The 23,643-nt window shown below is 42.0% G+C and overlaps 1 protein-coding gene across 24 annotated transcripts in view; it reads right to left on the reverse strand.

Annotated features, from left to right (window-relative positions):
* Positions 1 to 23,643, reverse strand: part of TCF7L2 (transcription factor 7 like 2) — a 170,442-nt gene that overhangs the window by 11,737 nt on the left and 135,062 nt on the right. For 13 of the 24 annotated variants that reach the window (XM_052677417.1, XM_052677426.1, XM_052677421.1 and 10 more), the window contains 6 exons: positions 14,328 to 14,460; positions 12,099 to 12,201; positions 9,272 to 9,358; positions 3,138 to 3,278; positions 2,118 to 2,277; positions 1,237 to 1,344 (listed from right to left, as the gene is read on the reverse strand). In XM_052677417.1, the coding sequence (XP_052533377.1) occupies positions 1,237 to 1,344; positions 2,118 to 2,277; positions 3,138 to 3,278; positions 9,272 to 9,358; positions 12,099 to 12,201; positions 14,328 to 14,460 (732 nt within the window). The remainder of the gene's footprint in view (positions 1 to 1,236; positions 1,345 to 2,117; positions 2,278 to 3,137; positions 3,279 to 9,271; positions 9,359 to 12,098; positions 12,202 to 14,327; positions 14,461 to 23,643) is intronic. The other 11 variants (XM_052677423.1, XM_052677424.1, XM_052677419.1 and 8 more) reach the window with 3 other exon arrangements.

The raw sequence follows: 23,643 nt of genomic DNA on the forward strand, positions 1-23,643 counted from the left end.
TTTTTCATCCATACATGTGGAAGCACAAATGCTCTAAGAGGTAAACATTGCCATACACAAAGCACACATTACACGACTGAGGCAAAACACAGTATTAATGGTATACTAGGTAGTGATGGTGGCAATGATGGAAGAAATAGACACCAACAAAAACAAAGCGTGTACCACTACACATAACTGATGTTAATTTTACATGTACTAATCCCCAAACTTGCACGAAAGTCTACCTGGAAGATAGGGAGTAAGGTTTATTTTAAAACCAGATATCTTGAAAGTTTTAGGTGGTTTATATTTTAATTTTAATAATCAAGATGCTGTTATAATCCTATTAATGAGGGCTTAGAGCTCCCACCAATCTACAAATCTGCCAAGAATTTCTGGATTTAGGCTTGTAAGCACTTACTACTAGATGCACCACTTACTCTTCATGGAGGAAGGGGCTACATACCAGTAGTAAGTAGTTACAACACTGACATTACATTTTTAACGGAAAATTCTATTGCTTTTAGCTACAAACAGGCTTTCTGGAAGGTGGAGGGGGGGAATCAATCTTAAAAACACTCCATGAATTGATAGCAAACTCCAAAATACTCTTCAAAAAATGATGAGGGGAAAAAATAATAGCATGGCCATGAAAAAGCAGAACATAATCGAAATACACAACAGTAGAGCGTGGAATAATTCATTTAACCCCACTTGAGAGTAAGACTTACAAACAAGTCACGCTTTTGGTTTTGCCAGTCCTTCTCTGAAGCTAGGATAAGTCATTCTTCCACTTTCCACTATACTCTCACACAGATAAGCACAAGACACTAATTATTCATATTTTTGGTGGAAAGGAGAGGAGCCATACTAGGGGAATTTAATTATATATATATATATATATATATATGTAAATATATAATGAAATTTAAAATTAACTGCAAGCCAATAGCATCTCCAGATGCTGGTAAAAGTGAAGGCAAGAGTTTCTTCACAGATCTCTACTGCCATGCCCCAATTCTAACCTTTTACTAGTCCCAGCCAGGAAGCCTCTTCCAAGTGGAGGGCTGTGAATTATCCCCAATAGTTTTAGTATCGCAGAGGGAAGCGTCCGTTGCTGTTACCAGATTGGGATCCTGAGGCACGCTTTCCAAGTAGTGCTTGTGTGCAATGTGTGGTCGTAGTTCAGCAGGTCACATATACATTTCTACAAGCTCTACTACTAAAAAAATTTCCACCTACATAGGAACCTACATAGTTATCCCGTGCGGACCAGCCCGGGTACAGCTGCATATGAAGCTGTCGTTCCTTTCTTGCTAGTTCATAGTATTTCGCTTGTTCTTCTCTGGATAACGCATGCCACTGAGGTGAAGAAAAGAGAAAAAAGAGAAAACACAGGTGTTTTTTTAAAGTGTGTTAACACCAGAGTAGATTATTTGTATATAAATACAGCTAAATATGATTTGCATTAAAAACTTGGTAAAAACAGATGATCTGGCACACAGACGTTTATATTTTATTTATAATGCCAGATTGTAACTCCAGCTAACTCAGCAGAGTCAAAACTAATAGTTTATGTTTATTCAGCCTCTTCATTTTCCTGATGAGAGAGAATTAAGAAAACTAAACAAAACCAAACAGAGGAGAGGATCCAGAAGCTGAAGCACATCTTTCATGTTAGATCTCAGTCACAGATTTACAGAAGTTCTCTTCCTCCCTCCCCCATCAGCATCCCCTCTTCTCTTCCAGATCCAATACTTGGACTGGACCATACTTCCCAAAGGCCTCCTCCTTCCCCTCTTATTTTCCTGACCATTTCTAAGACAATATAAGATTTGTGATTTTTCCATTCACTGGTCAAAGAAATAAGACTGAAATAATACTGCTGTTAATTAACTCTCCCCACATTGTGTGACCCCACCATCAGAAATGTCTGCAAAAAAAAAACAACAACCCAAACCAAACAAAAAAAAACCACTAGGCCTTTGGTTTAGTTGATTTATATGAACACACAATACTTCCCTATCCAATATGAAAACCAGAGCAAAACACACCAATTCAGGACACAACTCCTTTTCTCAGCAAGCAGCCTGACCGAGGTCAGACCCTGCTGGTGGTTCTCTCCTGTCACCTACCCTTCGACCAAGGATTTGGTTGATGGCTGCGCTCTCTTTCAATGTGCATTCTGCTACAACTTTTGCTCTCATTTCCTTCATATACAACATAAATGCATTAAGAGGTTTCTTTATGTGTGGCTTCTTTTTCTCTTCTTCTTTTTTGGAGTCCTGATGCTTTCTGAAGGGTAAAGATACAACAGACAAAAACCTCACAGTGAGAACTCTTGTGAATTTATTAAATTAATCCCCTCAATCCCTTAACATTAATCCTCAGAAATTAGTCTCTAGAAAGAGGAACAGAAGGTTCTCTAGAGCCCTTGCCCCGGCTGCTGCACTGGAACAGTTTTAACAGCATTATAAAAAAAACCTTCTCTCATGTTTATGTAATATCATCAAGTATATCCCAGGCCCCTAGAATAACCTCAGAAGGACATGGACACCCAGGCCCATAAAATAGGTTCTTAGTTCATGGGGAGGGCTTGTGAGCATGATGGTAGAGGAAATAATTACATCCCAACGTCCCTGGGAACTGAAATGCTGTTTCTCTGATACACTAATGACATGAAAGGGAGGAAGCTCCAGACATGCAAGGGGCAGAGATAGGGTACTACTCTCTTGGTTCAAACCTAAACCTGATATCAGCTCTCTCTGCACCTATCTGCAAGTTGTTCATAATCAAATTTATCTTCTCCTGTTGTGTATCTGGTATCTTACGGCTTCAAAGTAGGCACTGCGTGACAGGAAAACTGTCAAAAAGCTTAATTATAAATTAAAAAAAATCCATTTTCTTGTTAAAATGGGGAGAAATTAATACCTAATTGTCTATGTCACAGAAGCAGTCTGAAAGATTGTTAGCATTATTTTCATGTGCTTTGATAGTTAAACTCCATCCAACTCAATCAGACAAAACAAAAGGAGAAAAAGCAATTTAAGAATATTTTACAGCAAAAACATTGCCACTCAATGGTTTTTAAAGCTACACATGCAGAGGTGATACCTTATGGGTGATAAAAACAACGCAATGAAGCAAAAACTTACGAGCTGTGGAGTGAGCCGACGTCACTCTGGGAAGATTCTTGTTTGACTGTTGGTGTGACTATGGCCGGATGAGGGATTCCAGTTGTATGTAAACTATGGTGTGGCGGGACCATGTGTGGAGGAAACCTAGAGGAGAGAAAGCTGTGTAAATCGTCAGAATAAAAATGAATGAATGGGGAGGGATGTGTACACACATTAAAAAAAAAAAAAAAAAGGCATATAACAAGCACATGACAGCTAGACAAAGCATATGAAAGCTGGCAGCATTAATTAGCAATAAATTAAACATAATGACTCTTCTAATGTCATTAAAGCCAAGCTTCCCCTTCATTATCATTACTGACATGAGACATCATGATTTTTAACATCTTTAACAAAAGGCAAATTCAACTGGATGAACTTGGATGAAAGTGGAATTTCAGCTACCTGCAAAAAATCCACCAGTCCATTTCTTTACTAAGAAATTATCTGTGGCAACTAAGGAATCAATTTTTGTAGTTCTGAATCATGTTGTGAATTTGGGATGACATCTTTTGTTGCATATTGACAGCAAAATAAAATATTAATGCCAACACAATCCAGATGCATTTTTGATAATCCTTATAGAAGCCTCATTAGGTACATTTTGTTGATGGAGCAGAAGAAAATATTTATTTGTGTCTAATAAATCTTTGAGACACACTGCTCATAATAGAAGGCTGGAAGACTGTAGAATTAAGTCAATTTTGATATGTTAAGGTAACCCACTAAGGCTTAAATTCAAGTAAAATAACAGTCTCTCTAAAAAGAAAAAATATTGCCAGCTTTGTGGTCAAATACATGGATAGGTCCCAGTCCTGCAATTGGACGCAGAAGGCTGTGCAACCCTCTGCAAAATCTAATTACTAGAATGAGGCCACAGCACAAACATACAACTATCATTCGTATTTTCTAATTTTTAACTGAAATTAACAAATTTCTCAAAAACATTACTAAGTTATTATTCCTCAGTTATTTCAAAAAGGTTTTGCAGTGAATAAGGAAAGCACAATACGACTGAGCTACTGCCATAGAAAACACCCACTGAAGTCAACAGGCCTCTAGGGGATGGGATCTAGCCTAAAATTCTGACTTAAAAATATCTTCCCACAAAAATTTCATGGCTAAACGGATCTGTCAAACCGGAAGTTCTTTTTCATTGTAAATTCCTAGACTTATCTCAGATTTTGACCTGTCTTGGTCCAAATAAAGAACCCTAAGAATATGGAATGTTCAAGGGCATAAATAATTATTTCGTCCATCACTGACGTATGATTTTTTCCTAGCTAACAGTTTAAAATGAAATTGATATACTATGATTAAATAGACTGTATGCAATCATCAGAAATACACTGGGTTTTCTTTATATTTTCTCCTCTCTTAGAAATTCCATTACTGAACTTAAAATCCAAAAACTTGCCTAGACATTCTCTATATTCAGAAGATGACACAGAAGTACTTTCATAAACAAGAATTATTGTCTGCTGTGAGCTCTGTGCATCTTTGTCTACCAGCTGGTAGTACTCAAGATCGTTAGACAGAAGAATTCTATCTTTGAAGGCAGTGGTGGGAAGAGCTGGGTCTGACAGGGAGAATGTGAAATTGTTCAGACTACAGAGAAACGCATCTCCTACAAACAAAGACGTGGAGAAAAGGAAAAGAGAAGAGTGTGATGGCAATGGAGGAAGAGAATGTTAGCAAAATGGTCATTCTTTGTGTTTCTACTTTTGCTCAAGACACATGGACACAAATCTCCAAATGGTCTGTCAAAGTGCTTTCACTGCTCCCTGAAAGAATTAGCTGAAGGAGAAGTGAAAGTCTGGGGAAATGCATTGGTACATGGCAGGTTATAACAGAAGGGAAAGGTGAGCCTGCAAAGAGACCAGTGGACAGGTCTTCTGCCATGGCACTGCCCCACCACCACCAAGACTGGAATGGACTGCCCAGGGAGGTGGTGGAGTCACAGACCCTGGGGGTGTTCAAGGAAAGGCTGGATGTTGTGTTGAGGGACATGGTTTAGTGGGAGCTATTGGGAATAGGTGAACAGTTGGACTGGATGATCTTTTAGGTCTTTTCCAACCTTGGTGATTCTATGATTCTATGATTCTAAGACAAAAAGTGCACCTTTATATTGCTTTCTTCTGCTCTCAGTGATAGCACAAGGACAGAAGGGTATGAGAGCGGGCCTCAACAGGGTCAGACTCACTGCTGTGGAAGGGCTACGAAGTGTCACAAAAGGCTGATTAGAAGAGGAGTTAGTGGGGACAAAAGGTGGTGTCTGTTAAGTTCTGAATGGGACCCCGGGGAGCAGCTGTGATAACTGGGTCATGGACTTGCTTGCTGAATGTAGATCTGATAAAAAATTAAAAAACACTGAAAAAAGAACACTGCCTACATGTTGGGTTGTTGTATCATCAGGATCTTCAAAGGAAGGAAATTCAACAAAATGGAGGATATTACTCTATGGGTTTATTTTTAATGAAGACTTAGGCATCTCCAGCTAATCAAAAATTGAGGAGAGTGAAGAAAATCTGCTTAAATTGTAACTTTTTCCCAAATTATGGGAGAAATGCTTTCCCACTTGCCATTTAGAAAAAAGAGTGCCTGTAGGAAGAGTGACTAGCTGGGGAGGAAGAGCAGCAGAGGGGGAATCTGCTACACACACAAGTTGTGTGGAACAAAATGGCGAAACCTTCCCTGACTTTTGCCAGGCTCATACCTCACCCAGTGAACTCTACACTTCAGACACGGCCACCTTCCTAGCAGGCAGCTAGAGCTCAGCAGTCATTTTGGGATAGCAGTTTTTCCAAAGGAAGTTTTGTGTTCATTGCCAGTGAACATTTATTATTGCATGCTGAAAATGCATCTGTCCTGGCACAACACTTTCTGTTGGACCTGGACATTCCTTTCAATGTATGGGCTGTACAAATATGCTCCAAATCCCAAAATGGATCACAGCATCCCATGGACTCTAGTGAGCAGGGAATTAGACTCAAAGCCCAAGGCCTACTGATCTCCATGCAGACATCCAGTCACGCAGCAATAAGAAAGGGGCAAAGCATTAATTTTTAAGTTCCTGGCTGCACTCCAACTTCAGTAATTGCATTCAGCAAAAGTGAGTTTCCTCTGAAATTTCAATTACAACAGGTATTTTCCACTGCCACCACTTAACTGCTGTGCAGCGTTTGCCTGGAATAATTCTGTTCAATTATTTCCTGATTTCCCCTCACATCAGTTGTTTTTTCACAATAGGTCCACTGTTTGCCCATCAGTCAGTTAACCCTGCCTCATTTTGCATTATGGGCATATTTTAGAGGGGTAATGAAGGATCAGAAGATGTTATAAGTATGTTGAATGCATAAGAAGTGAGTGGGATGTTGTTACAAGAGGAGAAAAGAGTTGTAAGTGGTTAAAACAACCTGAAGACACTACCTTAATAGTTTAAATCATTTATTAAAATCACTATTAGTCACCCATTAACCTTTTATAAACTATTCATAAGCACACTAACTAATGAACTGTAATTACTTAGCTTTGGGAATATTCTGGGCTAGGAAGCATTATATGCTCCAAAGGTCTACATCATAACGTAGGCAAATGAGGGAATCCCTTTGAAAGAAAAGCTCAGGAAAGCCATGGATAAGGTCTCTGAGAATAGTGTGGTGAGGCTGGGGTCTGCCCTCTCATCACACGCTGAGGCTCTGCCCAGAGGGCAGGTCTGTGGGTAGGCACAAGCAGCCCAGGCACATCAGCCCCATTGCTTAGCCAAGCCAGTGACTAAGGGTAAGGGCTGTCCCACTGCCCAGCACAGGTGCTCCAGCTGATAAGGCAGGCGTGAAGAAACGTGTATGAGAGCAGGTATGCCCAGAGGGTGTTCCCATAGGGGGGAAACCAAGAGAGAAGTTTCTGGGCTGAAACAAAGGATAAACATCTTAAATCTATTCATCATCTTGTGTGTGTGCCTGAGCGTCTGTGTGCGTATGGGCACATGTCAAGAGACAAAAAGAAAGGCTGTGTGCATACACACACCCCTCACCTTTGCCTAAGACATCCCCCTGTATTTTTTTCTCTAGACAAGTATTCCATGAATTGCAATAAACACCCTAAAAATTCTAAGCAGCTCATTATATACCACCGTCTCCTTTTATGGCTCCAAGCCAGAATATAATGATGAGTCTTAACTTGTTAAGGACAACTAATTTTTTGTTCCTGGCTGTCTCAGGGGCTTCTCTCTTACTCACTCTCACTTTACTTCACTGTTGACATGTTTCTGTTAACTGGATGTCATCTGCCTGCCTTGATTTTATGCACAAGCAGTGGGATGCATTTTTCTGTGCAACAATTCTGCTTTGAGTTGCATTAGATTTGTCATTATTCTCTCATTTTCCCCTTGCACTTGTAACATTTCATCTATTCCTGCCTTATTTTTTGAGCCACGGTGCACCCACATTATGGTTTATACATGATCTTGCTCCCTTTGAAGCCGGCAGATTTCAGAGCCAGCCCTCGTCAGGAGAAGTGCCTGCTACCAATTTAGCAGGCTGAGGGCCCCGAGCTCCAACAACTCAATCTAAAGGGGGTCACAGGGTGGCACAAGCGAGTGTCAGCAAGTGCTGTTTAATTGCCAATCTAGGCTTCTCCATGGTGTTTAAAGTATAATGACCCATCACTTAATTCTGAGAAGTCCTGGCCCTGCTGCTGAATGGAATGAATATCAAAGGATGTGCTAGAACAGGGCAAGGAGCCTACATTTCCTATAACTGCCATAAGTATAATAGACCTCTACTTCTGTCGTCCCATTACCACAATAATGTATTTAATTTGCTGTGTACTCTTTTTAACTAGATACCTTTCATAAAGCCTATCTTGGGAATATAGCCTGCCCCCTCCCACAGCTCCCCCCTCCCCCAAATGACTAGCCTCTCTAATAATAATTAAACTAAATCAAGCTCTACTTTGCCTCACACCATGCCTGCAAGTCTTTTATAGATATTTAAAAAGATTAAACAGAGCGAAGGAATTATTGTTTAAATTTGCAGCTCTCTTTCCAACACAGGATTTTTTCTCCCCTCCTCTGGGTCCATTAATTTTATTTTTTTTTCAGTTGGTTTTTCTAGTTGCCTTTCTGTACTTGCTGGAGCAGTGTGAGCAGATTTGAATTTCTGCTTTTACTCTACGTATCTAAAGTACAGAGCACAGTATTTCCCCCCCTTCGTTCACTCATAGCTCTACTTACAGGTTTTCACCACTTAAGAAGGTGTGCTTTTTTCCCCCATCACCTAATCTTTTCCTCCTTAAATCCTCTATATGCCAACCTTCACATATTAGACTGCAGAGATGGAGAGGAAGAGACAGAGAAGGGAAGGGACATGGAACCTTGCTATGTAATTCATGCTAATTTAATTATGTGCCATCATCAAAATGGATTAGCTGTTTCAGCCCATCAGGAAAGTCTAAACCTCCACCGATTTAATTAACCAGACTGAAAATCAGATGAACAGAAAATAAAACTATCATTAGGAGCAATTAGTGATTACTTAAACATAGTGCTGCCAACCAGTTTGCAAATAAAACTAGCAGCCCCTGGAAAATTAGATGGAATTAATTGGAGGTAGGGAGGGGGAGAAACATATACTTCTGAAGCTTTAGAGGGTCAGGCAGGCCCTTTTATGTTGACTGTCAGTGTTTGGAGATTTGGTAGGGAAAACACAGTGCAATAGCCTTCCTCCTAACCTGCTGCTTGCAGGGCAGCCCCCCACTCCACAGTCTCTCTTCTTGCACACAGGCTGCTGCTCTGAGAAAGCAAAAGGTGTCACAATTTCTCCTCTTTGCTTTTTAAAAATCACTTTTTCTCAGATTTTTCATTTAAACACGGCTTTCCACTACTCCATCTCTCAAAAACAAATTCTTAAAGCCCAATGAGAGCAGCAAGACATCCTATTCTCATGAAATTTGAGGATGCTGCTCATGCTCTCCTTCCCCATGCTCCCAAAAAACAAAAGTTTAACTGAGGTGCTTTCAGGATTAGGTTTCCTAGATGAAATGCCCTCCTCTAGAGAAAGTAGCGGGAGGAGTTACGCTTGCTCTCAACTCAGGACCTCAGTATTTGAACTCACCTTGACATGGAAGCATTGACAGTCAGAGCTGTTGGGTAAGGGTGGCGGAAACCCCCTGTCGTGATTGGGTACACTGGCTGACCTTGCCTGGCAAAAAGAAGGGAAAGAGAGAATGAGAGAAAGAAAAAAGGGTTTTTTAAAAAAAAAACAACAAAAAACTTCTCTCTGCGCAGTAAGCTTTATTCTCATTTGATCAGAACAAAAATCTTGGGGATTGTACAGCAAGGATCAAAGGAAAGAAACACAGAACAATTTGAATGCCATAAATCTGATAGGAATGGCTAATTAAATTTTATAACCTCTGCTTATGTCAATAGAGACCCTCTCCCCAAGCTGAAACTAGGTGTTTTGTTGTAATAATTAAAGGCGAAGTCTCGCTTGCTTTAATGGAGCCATCACACTAATTGAGGGCTACACATCCAAAGGAAAACAATAATGAATGTAAATTTATACCAAAATAAAGTACAGTGAATCAAAGGACTTCAGTTGCGCTTTGGGCCTCTTTCGGTATTTAGATCTCGGTGAGAAAACATTAAATTAACAGAGCTTAATTTGTAGCCTTTTGTCAGATTAACAAGTGTTGACAAGAGTTACCGGGGGAGAGTCCCCAAGAAGTATTGTGGGTAACCAATAGACAATCACACCTCATTACAATAATTAAAAAATACAGCAACATGCAAAACAGCATCCTCATGAAAGACGCACAACTTTTTCTGACTGAGATTTGTCTGTGTTGGCTGGTTCTTTTCATCTGTCCTTCAACTATGTCATCTGAATGGGCAGGCTGCATTCTGGGGGGCTACTATGCTAGAGACATTCATGTTAGTTGAGGGTAGATGGGTTGGGAAGTTGAGGGTGAACCATGAGTGGCAATGAGAGGGGAAATAAAAACCTTGCGTTACTTCTTCAAAATTGGCCATACTACTCTTCTAGAGCAAGAGTGAACAAGATGATATCCCTCAACAAAAGCATTTGACTAAGAGCTATGAGTAGACAAATACACCATGGGTGTTGGCTTGCTATAAACCAGTGGTGATGATCTAGTCTTTCCATGACAAAGATGACCATTATCACCTTCCTGATGAAATTGGTCACGTGTGGCAACACTTATGTGAGTTTGGCACCACATCACGAGGTTCAAGGAGAACAAACCTGTGTCTGCACACGTAAAACTCTTCAAGATAAGGATGTGCAATAAGGCACAGGTCAACAACGGTGAGGAATTTCTTCCTAGTTTCTGTCATCTCTAAAATTACCGACTCAGCATTTATTGAGTATATTTAATGCTGAGGCTTCTGATCTGCAAACTTGAGCTAAGTAGTTGCAACACAGCTCTGAGCCTGTGCTGCCTTTACTTCAGCCAGGCCTTGTAGGTAGGAAAGAAGGAAAAAAAAGAAGCTGACATGGGTTCAAGGTATCTTACACAAATGTGAATCACCACAAGCAAGGTGGAAATTATAATTTATAATTTCAGAGAGCAACACTCTGGGCTTTTGTTCTGCTCATGCTATGCTCTTCTGGAGAAACTCAGCCTTCTGCAGAGAGCTGGTGGAGTGCTTCCCCTTCAGTGAGAGAAGGTCTCTAGCCCACACAAGTGGCATTACCACAAAAGAAGACTTGCAGAGAGGCCACAAGTGGACTGCTGAGGCCTGAGCTCCAGCACACCAGGTATCAGTGCCCCTAAATGCCAACGTGCATGTGCAGCCTCCTTTCATCCCAACTCTCCTGTGGGTGTGAATTCTGTTGCCTTAGGGAAGGCAAACTCACAGACAGGTATTTTAGCACAGAAGGCCAAACAACCTAAAGCAGGAACAAGCAATTTCTAGTTTTGAGCAAGTAATTTCTAAAGAAATATGATCTCCCTGATACTGATGAAGCTGGCTATGTGAGAAAAATAATGATCTTGATCTATAATATAGAGAGCCATTGTATACAGCAGCACAAGTGTATTTTATGGGAATTAAAACAGAATATAGTGTACACAAGGCCTAGGAAGTGCTTAAATGTGTCACAAACCCATTGCAGAGGTGGCAAAATTAAAAAAAAAAAAAAGGAAAAAAGAAAGGCTCAGTTATTGGAGGGAGCCTTATACTCAACAGGGCTGTGCAAGTGGAATATAAAGAGTTGGGAAAACAAAACAAACAAACAAGCAAACAAAAAAACCAACACACCAAAATAAGCAAAAAACCCAACAACTAGTTCATATGGCTTTTTTTCTTAGCCAGTTTTAAAGTAAGCTAATTCTTCTTTCTTGTTTGCAAGAAAACTCCATTCCATAGATTCCAACTGTCCAACCCGGTCTCAGCCAGGAATGCTGTTCACCAGTTGATGTAAAGCTCTACTATTTCACAAGAAAAACGAATGGGGCTTTAACAGGGAAAGCCAAAGAAATTTAAACTTTCACATTTATAATGAGGATGGCCCCGTTAAAAAAATGTAAGAAGTCCATTAGATCCACTGTGAACTCACAGAAAACCAAACATGAGGGTGTATTAAACAAACAAATGTGGTTAGTGTAAAGGTACTAACAAGAAAAGAACATTTCTGCAGAACAGCTTAGAAATGCATGCTTCACGAGCCATCAGTCGGTTGAGACAACATGCAAAGCTGTGCGCAGCTGCCTGTGTTTGTTTAAGACCACATGACTTGGTGCGAGTTTTAATTAATTTTTATGAGATGGGTAAATTGATAATCACTCAATAAAGTGGCAGTTGGCAAACAGACTTATCTCAGTACGTACACACAGGCGCGCACACACACACAGTTTTTAACATGAATTTTATACATCAAAAAAGAAAATGGAAATTAAAAAAATGGAACTCCTTACTGTGGTACTAACCATCCTAGCGGATGGGGGATTTGTCCTACAGTGCCTGGTGATAGGGGATAATAAGGAGATATGTCTGGAGGATGTGGAGGCCTTGGAATTCCTGCGGAAAAGGAACATAAAGTGAGGTTAGTGTTGAGACACTGGAGAAAGTAAACATAAGGTAAAATTATATGTTTCTACATCGCTATCTCTTCTTTCTCACTCCAATACTCGTGACTTTTCTTTGAGTTTTTACATGCTGTTTCACAGTCTTATAAATGGCCTCTTGGCATCTTGATAAATGAGTTTCAACCAGAAAAACTGATGCAGTTCATCTCCTCAAACATAATTATTTTGTTATTAAAGTGAAGAACGTAGAAGCCTCAGCTACTGTTCTGGTGAGATGCTGTGCTAGGTGCTGTCTTCAGTGATCGACAGAACAATCAAGTTTGTGGTTTATTCACTCTCAAACTCTCCAAAAGAGCACAGGCTCTACCCTTACTTCAACTGCATACTCAATAGCAGGGCAATATTCCAAAGCAACCTCCAAAAAGAGTTAGAAAGTTGTTATAATTCCAAATGGTGTTTGCTTTTGAAGCACATGAATGACACTTGGTTTTGCATTCCTAAACTTCTGCAAAACCAAACAGAAGAGCAGAAAAATAAAAGCAATGACAGAGCCTGGAAGTGCTTGGTAAAATAGGGGGCAGAGGCTGAAGGTGTGGCGGGTAGAACAGGAAGCCCATCAATTCTCTCTGAAACTGGTGCAACTCCCACTCAGGGAGCAGAGTGGAAGCTCAAACCTTAGGATCTTTGCCTTAGAAGCAAGTAGGAATTACTCAGGGGAGGAGTAAAGGCTACAGGACTGAGACTTTCAAGTAACAAGTCAGAGCACAATTACATAGCTAAAGTAAAATTAAAACAGAGGACGTTAAAAGGAGGGGGGACCACAATAATGGCTAAAAACTATTTTTTTAAGTCACTCGGGAAGCTCTTAATCTCTAAATTAAATCTACTTGTGAGATTTTCGTGCAGACACTGCTTTTTCTCCATTACAAAAACCAAACAGATTAACTGGGCTTTAACCATCCGGTGAGATATTTGCACACTTGAAAGAATGTTCACTGAAGAAAAGCAAACAGTCTATGGACGTTAATCATATGTTTTACGATAACCATTTAAAAGCTATTCCCTGTACTACCATAATTTAAATGAGAGGTTGCTATTCTCTTGCAACACCCAGTGATGGCGAGATGGATTCCTTTTAAGCCACGTGAAGTTAGTATTAAGGACAATTAAAAGGGGCCCCCACTGAAGTGTATGGAGTGAAAAACAGCTAATGCACTGCCTCGTTCAAGGGCTGGAGCTTAAATAAATTATCTGCATATGTTAGGGCAACACAGGGCAATTCTTTTGACAAACTCTGAACTTGGATTCAGTTTCAGATGCTCTTTCCAATTAACTAGCTGGCACTTGGATTAACAAAAACAAAACCACTGTCACTAGGAGCTCAGTGCAGCCTGAAGAAAGAAGATTGACGCTGTTTGACTTCTCTGGGCCCTCGGGTTAAACAGGGACTCTTTAAAAGTTAGAATAACATGTAAATTCTATTCTGTAACACCAAAAAATCTAGTCAGGGTTTTACACATTGCTCTATATTCACAAAGACTGCCCTTCAGGCTGAACTGAGAGTTGGGTACACTTACATTGGGGAAAAGAGTTGCAAGAAGATAGCTTGAGTTAAGTAGTTAGAGCGGATGAAAATTCAACATAATAGGAGAAAAATGGCTGAACTCCTGACACAGAAACAATGGGATTTGGGGAATTAAAAGAGATTCATTTTGAAACTGGTCATGACCCACCACCTTTAAAATTCCAGCTGCAATTTTGTAAGTGCAGATCACAGAACGTACATGTTTAACTCTCTGGGTCGTGCATGCAAACCAAGCAGTTAGCATGTCTGACTATGGGATGGGGTATCATGATTGCACAGAAACACACCTGCAAACGACCCCACACATGCAAGTCTGGTGTCACTTTGCAGAAGCTTTATGAAAATTCACCCAGTAGGTTTCCTTCTGAAGCCTAATTAGCTTCAAAAGAAACTATTTTGTCCAGATTCTCACATGCATTTGACATTTTACATGCCTCCTTTGGTGCTCCAGCATGGGAAATCCTTCCCCATAATATGAAGAACGGAGAGATCCACCCACACTCTCTCAAAACCCAAAACTATTTCCCACCTACCTGTTTTTGGATCTACGTCGGCTGGTAAGTGTGGAGGAGGGTTTCCTGGTGTGAAGTGCTCATTGCTGTACGTGATAAGCGGTGTAAGAGGGTGTACATGGTGCGGGTGCTGCACAACTGGCACTTTGTTAGACTGTCAAGAGAGAAAGGTCGATGGCATTAGAGGAAGGCTGCACTCTCCCCACTGCAGCACAAGGCACAACATGCAGCAAACAGAGCACCTAGGATTCCCGTGAGCTCCATGCTCTTCCGGATCCCTTCTTGGTGCCAACCTTGCAGCTTTCCCACCCTCTTGCTTAAAATCTGCTCACACACTTTCCCTGCTCTTGAGTTTCTTTCATCTTTTTGACCTGTCGTGCTCCTGTACGGAACAACAGCAATTCTTTAAAATTTGTCCTTTCTATTTTATAATCTTGGGCTTCACCTCGAAGATGCAGGCAGACTCCTCAGTGAGGGGCTGACAGAGTTCCCCATTTAATTAGCAAGAGACCCAAATGCTCACTGACCTGTAGGTCTTTTCCTTTCCCCTTCCTGTCCTCACTTTCAGTTCTGCATTTTACTGTTCATTGCAAATACTCCAGATAAAAAGCCTTTGTAGTGCAAGAGTATTCCCTTCATCAGCAAGCATTAATCTGACAAGCAATCACCTGCATATTTTATATATATATATTTTAGAGGAGCTGATTAATTATCAATTCATCAGAGTGCTAATAAATGGAAACTGGATACTGATGAAATAGGCTACTAAAATATTTATCCGTATAAATAATGGCAAAAACATAGATAAAGCCATTGAAATTCAAACTCTTGTGGAGGGAAAAATCACATAGATATCAGGAGGTTTTTCTTTTTCTTTTCACATTCCTAGCTCAAGGGGGGGGGTGGCGGGGGGTGAGGGGAATATATATCTTTTTCTTCATAACAATAATAAAAAGAAAGAACGAGTCAATGAATGAAAGGAAAAGACAGGCTGAACTGTAACTTACCCTTACAAGATCACAAAGAAAAAATTAAGCTGAAACAAGCAAACTGCTGGACCATTTACTGCGAGTAATCCAATTGCAAAAAACCCTATTCCCCATAGAGGATTTTCACTAAAATCCTACAACAGGGACATTTAACCAGATTAGGTACCAGCAAAGATAAAGAGGCTGGTATTAGATGATGAATGGATTAGAGTCAGGTTTCATTTTAGAATGTGTCTTCATTTCCTTTTATTACTTTAAGTAAGGAACAACTTGCATTAACATCAAGTAAAAGGAATCGCATTAAAACAGAGCAGCGAGAGCAGGGCAGCCCCGACAGCACCGCTGCCATCCGACGCCCACTGCTGCCAGCACAGCACCCCAGTGCTGGAGCCCATGCACCTCAGCTCTGACCCTCTCAGCTTCTCATAGAAGCCCTTCAGAAACAATTCAGTTATTTGTGAAACGATGGCAGGATTTACTTTTCTGCAGCCCTTGCAGAGAATGGTTCAGCTCTGTGGCACAGAAAAGCCCACACGAGTCATGGCACATGGGACTGAGGGCAGCTGTAGAGCTGTGGGCAGCTCACAGCTACACAGAGCCAGCCTCATCATCAGAGAAGCCATGTTGATTTAGCCCCTTCTTTCCAGATGTCCTCTGACCAAAAATCTGTTCTCTTCCAAGTGAACCAACCCTCAACGCTCTGAAAGTACTGAAGAATTTAGCAAGCTTTCACACTAACAGCATAGCACTGTACGTGGCCAAATGGCTAGCTGAAATCTAGTTTCCAGAAAGCAATGTTCACAATGAAAGGGATTTCTGTTGGCCACAGATTGTTCTTTGGTGACCAAAGCATGAGTGTTGGCTGCTGGAGCTCTCTGCTCTCCCAATTACATCCACACATTGCTGCTAAAAACCTCATCCAGGTCCTGAAGGACGTTAAGACAGCACAGTGCTCTGTCTTCCACTGAGAGTTTGTTCTCATAGAAACTGGAACTGGTTTGTTAAGAACACAAGTAAGGGACAGAAGAGCCCCCTGAGGAGGGTTAGACATAAGCCAAGAAACAAGAAACAATGCTCGAGAACAATAGACTTGCACACCTATATATATATATACATACCATAGAGGGTTACACGTGTACTGTGGGAAACCACTTTCCACTGCTCTGATAAACCAAGACCCCTGCAATTTCTTGCCAAAATGGCATGGCTTTTACATTGTTATGTGCTTTACTTAACCCTTTTCACAGAAAAAAAATGGAATGGAAAGGGGAAAATCAATAACAAAAAATCAACAGCCTAGACTTGTCTGCAAAGTTTTCCCCAGGTAAGTCACTTTTCTTGGATGACTGCCCTGAAGTTGGATGATTCATGTAAAGGTAGTAGGTATAAGGGCAGGATACTTAGCAACTCTGATGGTGTTGGGGCAGAGGTGTGGGGAGAATGTACTGGGGAAAAAATGGGAAATTAACATCTCTATGCTCAAAAAACAGTCAGCAGCTGTATTGCTGCCCTCGGCTTGGACTGCGCTCTGTTTTGCAGAGTTTATTACACACTGGGAAAAGGTATTCACTCTGCTCAGAATAGCACACACAACTTGCAAGCTAAGCTAATCATGCACAGTATGATAATGAGCTACTCTTTAAAAGCAGAACTCCTGAAGTTAACTGAGCTTCCTTGGAAAAGAGAAAAAGAAAGGACTAGCTGGGAAAGAGCAGGATTAATCCTGCATATGCATCTTCCTTTGAAGTCAATGGGAGCTCGGCCAGAGAAACAAGTGTGGTCCTAACCCCATCCACTGGCAATGAAAGGTAAACCAGGGAAGAGTCAATAGGAGACACCTATTAGGTGATCTCAGCCACCCAACCCCCTGCAAAAGGCCCTTCTCCAAGACACATTTGTGAGTACTTCAGGAAGGGCAGTTTTAAGCTAAAAGCTGTTGTGAGATGCCGGAATTTCTCTGGCAACTTGAAGAATTCCATTTATGGCTATGTCAGAAAGGGAAAGCAGAGCTGCACGGGCACATGCAGATTAGCATCAGTGCATGCGATAATAGGACGAGAGTAAGTGGAGATTTCTGGAGAGAAATCTCAGCGTCTACAAAGCACCAAGTCATCTGCTGGTAAATCACTTGTCTGCACTGAAAGCTGGGATCTCATGCACTGGGTTAGAGGGCATGGCAAAGAATTGCAAAAAAACAACAGAAGTTTGCTTTTCTTGATAACCCCTGCCTGAAGCAAACCAGAAGAAATTGTCCCCGTAGGGACCCAGCTACTAAATCTCTATATATGAATTTGAAATGCTTTTGGGAGCGCTTAAACACAGATGATTTTAAACAACAATTGAGCTGTGGAATGAAAAAAAAAAAAGGTAACAAATTCAACAGATTTTGGACTGATATATATTAGAGAGGGATTCTGAGATCCATTTAGCCTAAGTTTGATAGGAGCCTTTAGGGAAAAAAAAGCCCAAAACAACTGAGCTTCAGATTTAAACTGCAGGGGATTGTGTGTGTAAATTGCTGTGTATTAGTCTTTGTTGCATGGTAAGGACATTTCATTAACAGGATGAAAGATGCTTCTATGTGTATACAGCCCAATTTAATACACCCCACTGATGAATACTCCCCATTTATTGAAGAAGTTAATACATGCTGTATAAATCAATAGTTCCTAAGTCTCTAAAAGCAACATAAGACTTGAACAAGATGAAACATTGCATTGTTGGGCACACAAAGAGAAAACCATCTTTAAATAGGAAGAGTTTGTAACTGCAGGTTTTTTTTGTTTGCAAATTCATAGCTTGTTTGGCTTTAGTAATAAACATGGTATAAACTCAAGAGAAGAACATGCCAAGGTTGCCAGAAGGTCTGTCCTTGTGGGGGTAATGTGGCGTTACTAAAATCTACAAAAAGCATCCCGTTTCCAAGCAAAGCACCACCCCACCACAGCAGCAAGGCAGACTGACCCTACAGCACTGCCTCTCTCTTCCATCCTCACAGCTCAGGGCAGGGGGAAGCTCCTGCCCTGGAGGACAGTAGGGTCATGGAGCATCTCTGAAGCGTGCCCCAAGACCCTGTACCCCACACGCTGGGCAGGGGGTGGGCAGCCTCCCATGAGCATCCCCTGCAAATGGAACCATGAACAGGGGAGATGGATGAGCACTAGTGCCCCAGGCCCCCTCTCCTTCCCCATCACACAGGACCCCGAGCTTGCCATTCACCTTCAAACCTATTAATCACCATCCACCAAAAACAAATGGAGCTAGAGCTCCGCCTGTCTTTTTTTTTTTTTTTGCTACATCCTCCTCTTTCCAGTTCCCCCCTGGCTTTTCCTTTCCGCTGGAGAAAGATGGGCCCTGAGAGTGCCTTTATGAGCCTAATACAATAAAACAAAAGCAGCACAGAAGAGGGTTTGTCAGCCTTTCCCTCTCCTCCGGGATGGATGCAGAAGGTCGGAGGTGGTAGTGAATTAGCAGCCCTCCTGGAGCTGTTCCCTGGGCTAGGCAAAGGGTCCCATTCACTACCAGTTCACATTAAAAACAGGTTTATAACTTGTCTCCCTGTATTTTCCAGATGGTGCTATTGCAGTTATGCTATGGGCAGGGAAATGTTAACAGATGTTCCTGAGCTACTCTTGCACTGCAGCTCCGAAGATGCTCACAAGAGATTGTCTTTTTTTCCTCTAAGTTGGTCTCTTGCTGGACCTGCCTCGGAATTAACTTTCCTCCTCCCAAAATCTGTAAGTTCCAGAAACGTAAGCAGCAAGAAGGAGTAAATTTCAAGATATTGTTGAAAATGAAATATTCTTCCATTTCTTGCCAGAGTGACCAGCACCCAAGGGAGGGCACCCAGACCAGCTGAAGCTCCCCGAACTCCAGCAGAGAGCTACAACCCAGCGGATCTCAGTGTAACCATCTGGGGTCACAGAAAGGCTAACACCAAGCAGACCCACCACTAGATGGGAAGGGATGGGCACTGAGTCACAAACACAAAACTCCGATGCCAGTGAGAAAGCATTCCCTGAAAAAATAAAGATTTTATTTTACCCTGCTCTGTTTATTTTGTAAGGATGTTTTCACACCTGACTAAGCATTTTCTCCTGAAAACTACTTCCCCTTGCCCCATTATGGCTGATGCAGTGGCCTGAGCCCTTTCACAGTTTAATGTAGCTGATTTCTGCCTAAGGTCCTGCCCTAAGCTAACTGCCTATTGTAACGGGAGACAAGGCCCCCATTGATAATCCCAACTCGCCCTCCTAAGAAAGGCTCATTTTCTTCTTTCACACAAATGATGACAGGAGCACTGTCAGCCATGTGCTGGGACAATACCCCCCCCCCCCCTAGACAGAGGCTGACAAAAAACCACCTCCCAGCCCTCCCCTTCAGAAAAAAAAAAAAGTGGGGAGCAGCATTCGATATCTTTGTGCTGCCCCTCCCCTTCCCAAGCACAGCACCAGCCTACCTGCTCCAAAAGAGCATCAGCTTCCCCCAGAGCTGCTCTCCTGGCGATCCCACACGTGCATCCAGCAGTTCCGTTCAGGAACGCAGCGTTTGCATTTTCCCTCAGCTCTCCTACGTGCCCCCTGCACAGCGAGGCACCGAGCTCCTGCGCCAGCCATTCCCTGTGCCCTTCCCAACCCGGAGCGGGTGCTCAGAGGGGAAAGGGGGAAACCTTGGAGATGTTCAGGAAATTTCCACTTAATTTCGCCAAAAGGCAATTACGTGAAATGATCTGGTGACAATTAGCATATGCCAAATCCTCTAGCGTAAAAAGAGAAGAACGGGATTTAGCTAATTACCGCCTTGTAGTTTCTAAGCAGGAGAATTAAAAACATTAGCAGTAAAACATTGTTATTAAGTGCTCTCACACTTTTCTTGCAAAGCAGGTGTCGGCTGTAATCTTACTGCTACTGTATTTTGGAGGATTTTTTTTTTCCTTTTTTTTTTTTTTATTTTTATTTTCAAGAAAAATAAACATGGTCTCAATACAAGTGTAATGCTGCATCCTTGGACCACACGGTGTTATGGGGACAGCAGCTCAGCCCCAGATAAACACCTATTTAGACACAGCTATACGTTCTGACATCCCCCAGTATCACTTTTAATTATATTTACATCCGATTTTACCTGGTCATTCCCTCACTGCTTTATTGACATAGAGAATGCTGCATCCATCCTGGCTCTGAGCGCGTGCTCGCACTTCCCCAGCTGTACCCCATGCATGGAGGCTGCACACTGCTGGGCAGTGTCCCAGCAGCTCAGAATTACGGCTGATGGGATCAACAGGTGAACCGTTCCATGAGGGTGGGCAGTGCTGGGACTTTGTGTTCCAGGCACCGAGGGGCTAAGGGTGAGTTTTTCTGCCATGCAAGGAGATACAGCGCTCCTTTTCACCATCAGACAAACATCCCGAGATTTCTTTGTAATTATCTAAAGTATACTTAATTACTAGGCAGATATTATCTCTTTTCTAGCAAGTAAGCCTTCCTTCATGTATAACAAGGTAAGGAGCAGAGTGGTGGCATATATCTGATTAAAGCCAAAAGAACATTCTTTCCCGAAGCAGTACCACTAAAATGTGTCAACAGAAACATGGAGCAAAGCGACTGATGAAAGCTGAACAGGTGCTCAGGTGATGGTCCTGAACAGCACTGGGGGAGAGATGCTGAGCAACAGTGCACGCACCAAGATTCAGAAAAGGTGGGAAGAAGGAAAAAGGAATTTAAGCAAAAGACTGATTGCATAATTGCCATCAGAGACCTCATTTTTAATGCGCTTTGTATGGATACCTATTAATGCAATTTTACTTGCTACCTAGCAATGCCACGTTATGAACAGCTTTGCTTCTTGCATGTAAATCACAGCTTTCAGCACCACACAGCCGTGCACCGCGGAAGAAAGCCCACTGATTTCATTAGGGTATCTCTGATTTCTGTCTCCAGCAAGAACTTGAATGTGAAGTTATTAAAAAAAACTGTAAGAAATGAAGAGAAATTGCCATGCATGCCTACCCCCACCAGCACTGGGCTATTTCAGCAGCAGCAGTGTTATTAAAAAACTAACATGCACATACATGCCTCGAGATAGGACGTCAAGTTTTCAGTGCAGCCTTTAAAAATGCAGTGCTCACAAATTATAGCAGAAGGTGCTGAATACCTCAACACAACATAGGTAGCAAATGTATATTGAATACTTTACGAAATAACAAAGCTCTAAAAATGTTTTCATTTTTAAATGTGCTCAAAACATCAAACATCCACCACAAAACTACCAAGCGGCTCAATTAACAGTCCAGACCAATTATTTCTCGAATAAATGCAGAAGTTCTCTGAAAATGTGAGGCTGAACGCGCCTCAGAATTGACACACCTTGCCTGTATTTTGGAAGATAAGGGGCCAGTGCACCCTGCACCCCAAGGCCTTCCGCCCTACCTCTCAGCAAAAAAAATTCCTGTAAAGGTAGAGAGCTGCTTATGGGGTCTCGTCCTCACTCATGTAAGGTTGCATCCTCAGCAGCATGCAGGGAGAAAGAAACATCTCAATAACTGTCAGTTCAGATTTTAATGGCTATAAATCTCTACAGGATTTTATCACCTTTATGCTTTATACAAGAAAAGGCAAATAAATCAGCTCAGCAGTTAGCAGAAATATTAAATACTCAGGAAAGGTAGCACCAAAATGCTCCCGGATCGAGGGACTTGAAAAGCAAGCCTGGCAGGGCTGGAAAAGCCAACAGCAGAAAGCTGAAGGCTCCCACAGAACCTCCAGTTGGAGCGAGATGCTCTCGGAGATCATTCAGCCCATCTTTGCACTCTGTGTATCAGTATGGGCAGAGGACAGCACTCGCTGTCGGGTTGGGTTACTTCCTGTAATAAGGATGAAAAAAAAAAAAAAGAAAAAAAAAGTCTGGCAGACTTCTGGTAACAAACACAGAAGCACCACGTCAGGACGCACATTAACTGGGATTTATCAAAATTCAGCAGTATTTCTCATATTGTTTGTCGCTGAGTGGAATCATCTTTATGCAGTGCCCCTGAAATTTTCGTTTTTACAGCTGAGCTTCATGAAGAATTCAGAAAATAGAATGGGGTATCAACCAAGCGCAGCATCAAACCACTCAATTAAAAATTACTGTATACAATTTTCATTAATTTCCCCCAAAGAAACAAAAATAATCTCGTTCTGTGTACACCAGGAGCGAGACCACATCCGTTCCAAAGACCCTCCGTTGTACCACATGTGCCCTGCCACAAACCAACTTTTCCTCCTGAAACAACAATTTTACCTTCATGGTTTCAGAGTTAAGGAAATATCGCACTGAACTGCGGAAAGCTTTGAAGTGGCCCCCTCCGCCCCAAAGGAGAAAGAGGAAAGAAAGAGAGTGATGTCATGTTCCCTGCGTGGCTGTATCACCGCGTGCGGAACACACAGATGATACACGCGCTCCCTTCACCCTCGCTGTTAACCATTGTTCCCCATCTATAAATCAGAACCTGAAACCTGACGCACACGGGGCTCTGAGCCCCCCCTCCGCACACACCCTGATCCCACCCTGCGAGCGTGAGAGGATTTCTTCCCCCCGTCCAAAAACCCAAAGCCAAAAAAAAAAAAAAAAAAAAGAAAAGAAAAGAAATCGGGTGGAGGAAGGAGAAAAGAGGAGGAGTGCAACAACTCTGCCCCGCTGCACCATTGTGCCGAGACAAAACCCCACTCGCTTCCCGCGACCACTGGAAAATTAAAGTGCCATCGAAAAGTCATGCTTCCCCCTCCTAAAAACGGTGATTACCATAAAATAAATAAATAACAACAGCACGGCTAACAAAGGTCGCAGCCAGGGATGCTCGCCTGTTTCTCCCCCACTTTTTTTCTTTTTTTTCTTTTCTTTTCTTTTCTTTTTTTTTTTTTATTCCACACGCAACAAAAGAGAGAGAGGGAGAGAGGGGGAGAGAGGGAGCGGAGTCACATAAGAAGTTCAACGGTCAAGACGGAAAGCGCGCACGCAGCAAGTGCTACTCACCCAGCAATTCAAATTGAGATGCCAGCAGCCCAACTGCTGGAAGAGAGAGAGCCCAGAGGCAAGCGCTCCTCCTTTCCCACTCAAATCTTCCATTCCCACTAAAATTGCATCCCTCGGGTACATAACAGCTTTGTCTTTCCTTCTCTTAACCTCAAAAACTTTGTTTCTTTACTGTCTGGATGCCAATTGTGCCGGCTTTGTATTATTTTCCTTGCAGCTTTTCTCTCTCTCTCTTTTTCTTTCCCTGCTCGCTCCCCCCCCCCCCCTTCTTTCACTTAAAGTACTGAAAAAGCTGTCTTAAAAGATCAAGATGTCTCCAGTATTTTGGCCTGGTG

The sequence above is a fragment of the Tympanuchus pallidicinctus genome, unplaced genomic scaffold, assembly GCF_026119805.1.
Source record: "Tympanuchus pallidicinctus isolate F22 unplaced genomic scaffold, pur_lepc_1.0 scaffold16, whole genome shotgun sequence".
Classification (NCBI taxonomy): Eukaryota; Metazoa; Chordata; class Aves; order Galliformes; family Phasianidae; genus Tympanuchus; species Tympanuchus pallidicinctus.